Source organism: Chroicocephalus ridibundus, chromosome 4, assembly GCF_963924245.1.
Source record: "Chroicocephalus ridibundus chromosome 4, bChrRid1.1, whole genome shotgun sequence".
Taxonomy (NCBI): Eukaryota; Metazoa; Chordata; class Aves; order Charadriiformes; family Laridae; genus Chroicocephalus; species Chroicocephalus ridibundus.
The window spans coordinates 7,196,970-7,202,969 of NC_086287.1; the positions used below are offsets into that span (position 1 = coordinate 7,196,970).

At 43.8% G+C, this 6,000-nt stretch overlaps 1 protein-coding gene across 3 annotated transcripts in view; it reads left to right on the top strand.

Moving 5' to 3' along the window:
* Positions 1-2,762, top strand: part of BBOX1 (gamma-butyrobetaine hydroxylase 1) — a 41,469-nt gene extending 38,707 nt beyond the window's left edge. For all 3 annotated transcript variants that reach the window (XM_063333251.1, XM_063333250.1, XM_063333252.1), the window contains exon 8: positions 700-2,762. In XM_063333251.1, coding sequence (XP_063189321.1) covers positions 700-860 — 161 coding nt within the window. In that variant the 3' untranslated portion in view covers positions 861-2,762. The remainder of the gene's footprint in view (positions 1-699) is intronic.
* Positions 2,763-6,000: the final 3,238 nt, after the last annotated feature.

A 6,000-nucleotide genomic window follows, 5' to 3' on the forward strand; every position in this document is an offset into this window, starting at 1 on the left:
CACCGTTTTTAGCCTTCCTGTGGCTTTGCTGTAGTCGCCTTTCCCCTCAAGGCCTGCTTTCCTTGGTGTGGTGTTCAGCCTGGAGAAGAGAAGGCTCCGGGGAGAACTTACAGCAGCCTTCCAGTCCCTACAGGGGCTACAGGAGAGATGGGGAGGGACTCTTGATCAGGGAGTGCAGTGATAGGACAAAGGGTAACGGTTTTAAACTGAAAGAGGGGAGATTTAGATTAGATATCAGGAAGAAATTCTTTCCTGTGAGGGTGGTGAGCCCCTGGCCCAGGTTGCCCAGAGAAGCTGTGGCTGCCCCATCCCTGGAGGTGTCCGAGGCCAGGCTGGATGGGGCTTTGACTGACCTGGTCTGGTGGGAGGTGTCCCTGCCCAGGGCAGGGGGGTTGGAACTGGATGATCTTTAAGGTCCCTTCCAACCCAAACCATTCTATGATTCTGTGACTCTCTTACTACTCTGCATTTCAACTCCTGGTTATACAAGAAAAGAAGCAGAGGTCAAAAGGGACCTGCCGTCTCTGGTTGAGGATGACCAGCGAAATCACAATTCCTGTGTCATTGCTGTGTATCTCCACTCGTGCTACGTGAAATTATTGCTCCTGAGCTGTTGCTGTACATCTACCTCCATGTCACCTGTTTGAAGGAATCAACTATAACGTACCGAATTTTAAACTTCGTGCAATCTCTTTGTAGGAGACATAGTGACGTTTGATAACTGGCGCGTGCTCCATGGTCGCCAAAGCTACCCGTCGGGGTCAGAAGTGACTCGTCACCTGGAAGGTGCCTATGCAGACTGGGACGTGGTCATGTCAAGGCTCCGGCTCCTCAGGAAGAGGGTCCTGAATAGGGACTGATCGTTCTTCTAACTAGAATGAGCCAAACCTACATTGTCCAACCTCGAAAAAAAAAAAAACCACAACACTTAAATATTGTGTTTTCTTTTCATAAACTAACACCACAAATATATTTTTGAGTTCCATAAGCTAAGAAACCTGTTGTTCATAACAATTTATCTGTGCCCTGGTCTATAAATCTATAAAATGCCTTGCTACCTCTGTCACTGTCAGTTTAATTTCTTTTTCAAAATCAGTGCACAAAGTGGCTTGAAAGATTATGACTCTACTGGGCTGAGTGGGTATCACAACGCCTTAGTTTTTGCTCTACAGATACAGCTGCTCTCCCTAGAAAGCTCGGAAGGGAGCATCAAAACAGGGCTTATAAGAATCACTTACTAAAGATTTGTTATGAACAGCCCCTTCCTCTGTTTTCAGGGAGGCATTCTTTATTGCATAAATCATAACTAAAAGCCACTATCAAAATAAGCAGCCACTGCTGTGGAGTTACTTTTATATACACACCTTTGTAGGTAGAACTCCACTTTAATACAAGATCTCATTCAACAGGCACTGTCTGCTGCATCTCCTGCTGTACTTGGGATGACTATCACAGCCACAAATTATTTTTCCTACATTTCTAAGTCCACAAACTATAGAGCTACCCAGAGAACTGGGAATAGAAATAAATCCCAGTGTAGGGGTGGCAGATAGGCTCGGAAATCCCATCGGATGCTGTGCACAGATGTAATTAAGATCTGCAGGGCGGACAGACTGCCGAGTTAAGTCGGGAAGAGGAGCGCTGATGCTTTGCAGCTAGAAATCACAAAGCACAAGAGGCGGGTTTTGACTCCGCACCTGACAGAGAAGTGGTGACTGAGCTCAGATCCCTTTTTGTCACTCCAAATAAAGAGAGCACGCCTCCGATCGATAGACTTGGTCTGCAGGGTGTTTTCCTCTAGGCTGCATTCTGAATAGAGATCACACTATGTAAAAATTACTGCAGCCGAAGGAGTGTTTGTTTTTTTTTTTCCCCTATATTCAAATGCCATATTGAAAGGGAAAGAATTTTAAAATACTTGTTTTTATACCCAATAGTATGTCCCCTGAGTTTATTTTTCACTGTCCTTCTAGCTGCAGAGTTAAGAGGACGCCCTCTCGCCCGTGCTGAGAGCCTGGCAAAATATCCAGCCACACCTCCACCCTCACGTCTGCTCCCTGCAACTCTTTATTTTCAAACTATTCCTTGAAAGTCCAGTAAATCCTAGTCTCTTCCTAGTGGGCTGAAATAGCAGAACTACAGCTACAGAATTAAATAGCTGTAGAATTAAATTCGTTGACACGAAAATACCTGACATAAGTGAGACCCTAACATCAGCTTGCAAACACTTCCATAGCTTCTACTCATCATTTACAGGCAATAGATATCTCAGCTAAATATCAAATAACCAAATAAATTAATAGTAAATAAAAAATCAAACTAAATAGGCGTCGGTCATGACCTGGTGTAGTGTGGTTCGAATCCATTCCTCTTTAGTAAGTATGGAAATGTTTTTATCAAAGTTTAGACATCAAGACGTAGCGTGACAAACCTGGCTTTTAGCGATAATTTGATTTCTCAGTGCCTCCTTTAACTTTGGAAACATGAAAGTATTTTTTTTGCCTTTGCTATAAAAGGAGGAAAAGATGAGGGAAGGTTAATACCTATACTCCGTAGGACACCAGCAGTACTGTGCTTTGCCTGTGATATTTTCCATGTAACAATTCAGCGAAGATTGCAATTTATAACTTTAAAACAAGACACCGTGGGATTTATACCAATGGTTAATAGAGAAGACCTATTTTCTGCTTTTATTCTGTACTTTTCTAAAAACTGTTTTATTCAAAGTTCTGTTTATTAAAAGCCGTTATGGATGTTATGGATCTGATTACTGTTTTGGGCTTATATCTCATCTCACACAAAGCATCTTGTACGCAGCTATGAAGTCATTCTTGTTTGAAAATATTTGTAAATATGATTAGAGCTGGTTCCATTCAGGTTTATCCCATATACTGAACGTATAGGTAAAATACAACCCAATCCATAGCTTTGAACGGCTGCAAGGGAAACAAAACACAAACAAACAATTAATCAAGGCTGTCAGTGGATCTCATTTCACACTGCTGTGATTTTTTGACGGTGAAATACGCCCTGTTAAAAACTAACACAAGAGATTCCTGGAGTTCAGGCACCTGAGATATGTTGTCCTTTATGTACCCGCACTTCCCTGAACTGTCCGCATTTCCCCAAAATATGTAGTATCACTGTTAAATAAATAACATAATATTTTCTAAAAGGCAGCTTTGCAGATGTCAGGCGTGCGCCCCATACGCGGACGAGACGGGCGGGTGTAGGAGTGCTGTGGCTCCAGGTTCCCACCAGCACGATCGCTCTGCTCGCGTGCAATTTGCAGCTTATAAATCCTTTAGAATTATATATAGTCAACAAAGTTTTTAATGCAGACTGGAGTACAAATAATGATAAAAACAGTGGAAATGTGAAGTCCCGTGCAAACCAGATCTAATCCCTGCCATGCCTCCGTGAGCCAGGAATGATATCCAGTTGAAGTGGGAGAGGGTCAGGCTACCCACCCAAACCTCATGCACAGTCAAATCTTATCTCTATCTTATCTATCTCTGTCACGGAATCATGGAATCACGGAATCTTCAGAGTTGGAAGGGACCTCTAGAGATCATCTAGTCCAACTCCCCTGCTAGAGCAGGATTGCCCAGAGCACATCCCTCAGGGCTGCATCCAGGCGGGTCTTGAAAGTCTCCAGAGAAGGGGACTCCACCACCTCCCTGGGCAGCCTGTTCCAGTGCTCTGTCACCCTCACCGTAAAGAAGTTTTTCCGTGTATTTGAACGGAACTTCCTATGTTCTAGCTTGTGCCCATTGCCCCTTGTCCTATCTCTATCTTATATCTGCGCTCCACTTCTACCTTCAGCTACTACCTGTAGCACAAATGTTAATTCTAAACACCTTCGCATATTACTGTAGACGGAAAAGAGAGTATTTCTGCAACTATCTGCGAAGTAGATCATCTCCTGATGCCTACAGATGCTTGGTCAGGCTAAACAATGGAGGAAGGCCAAGGTGGGTTTATTTCCCCTTCATCTCCAAATCCACACCGAAGAGCGACATTGCAGAGCTTTCAGATAGGTCTGGTTCTGATCTGACACGTGTGGGTCACCCCATTCGGGTACCCCAGCCTCCATAGACTACCAGGTCTCTGCTGTCTTAGAGCAGCAAGAAAAAATCAGAGCTGGTACTGGGCGTTTGCAGGACAATTCTGAAGCAGAGGGTGCCAATGGACATGGTTTCTCTCAGCCGGTTGTAGCTCAGAAGAGATGGTGCCTTTGTGCTGCCCATGATACATCCCCAAACCGGCCCGTGCTCGGCAACCGGCTGCATCTCGTGGGCTCACAGCACAGCTGCAGAAACAGAAAAAAAATACCCATCCATTTTATTATTTGCAAACGCCTTTTCTCTTCTGTCCTAGCTTTCTTCTCCTCCCATTGCATTTTGTAGCGATGGGTGCTGGAGCCAATCCCATGGCACGTTTTTCGTGTATAATTTTTTAAAATATTATTATTTTTTTTTATCTGTCAGATTTCCAGCTAGTTTTTAAAGCTTGCTGAAAGCAAGCAGCATCTTGAGCGTGTCAGTACACTCGCGTCTATGTGGATGGCTTCGGCACAGCTCGGCTTTAGCCACTGCTGAGCTACCCGCCGCACGTGCCAACTTCTTTTGGCTGGGTGGACAGAAAACCCCAGTCCAGAGAGATTTCCAAATGCCTATTGTGGGAAGAAAGCTGGATTAGCTGCCCGGAGCTTTGCACGTTGAAATACATTGCTTATATGTGTCCAGCAAATTAAATACAGCCTCTCATCACATGTGCGTTACATTACTCCTGGAAAACATGTATTTATTCTGTACCGTGTTTTTCTCTGACTCAAATCAGAGAAAATACTTCGCGCTCTTGTCTCAAATTCTTCCGAAGGCAAATGAGTTTTTATTCTAATCTACACATTCATGAAGTTAACCGTCAGTTTAGGGCAAGTTCATATTTGAAAGTTTCATGCTGGAAATTTGAAATCACTTTTGGTAAAAGCTAACATAATAAATACGTTTCGTACACACATTTTAAACTTACAGCAAGAGATCCCCCCCACCCTGTTAATGCCAGTCCAGTAGCACAAAAAAGATGGTAAAGACTGAGACACAGAAAGAGGACAAAAATCCCCTTTAAAAAAACAAACAAACAAACAAACAAAAATCCACCCCATACCAAAACAAAAAGGAGAATAAATCACAACTGCTAATAAGAATCCTATTTTTCAACACCACATCTGATTAAAGTCTAGAAAAGGAAGATGTCAAAGCCAGGGAACCAGCTACATCGCTGCCAGAAAATAGCCATAGTAACAAATTTTAATTACAGCACAGCCGTGGCAGCTAATGGGATGTTTCTGGCTGAAACCAATCTCAATATTGGACACGGGATGAGATCTAAGAGAAGGGAGCGAGGGCATTTTGCAGCCACCCTTCCCCTCTGGTGCTGGACCAAGGTGTGGGCACCAAGGTGTGGGAGAGCCCCATCTCCCAGCCTCCTGCGACATCTCCTGCAGGACCGGGCTGGCAACAAGGACGAATGGCCAGAGCAACCAACAAGATACTGGTTTTCCCAGATACTTAACGGGACTTTCAGCAGAGCCACGGCAATTCAGAGTGGCCCCAAGTCTCTGCCACATTTTGTCGACAAACCAAAGGATTTAGGAACTGCTGTTGGGGTGTTTTGTGGAATATGAGCTGGTTTAGTTAGCAAAATATATTTAAAGTCAAATGTTTTATGTATTCTTAATGACTTTTCTTTAATTTGTAAAAGGCCCAATAACTTTAAAGCAGGCAGAGGAATCTCTTTGTTGCCATGCCACGATCCACGTCTTTCCCCATTAGCTCAAGCGAAATGAGACGGGAGGTCTAAACATGTGGATAGCAGAGCGTGGCTTCTCTACTGTCCTTTCTTTCCAAGCAGTCATTCAGATCAATAACTACTCGTGTTGGCAATAACCGAGCTACGCATCTCTTTCAAGTTATTTCTGGAAGCATCCAAAGCAGC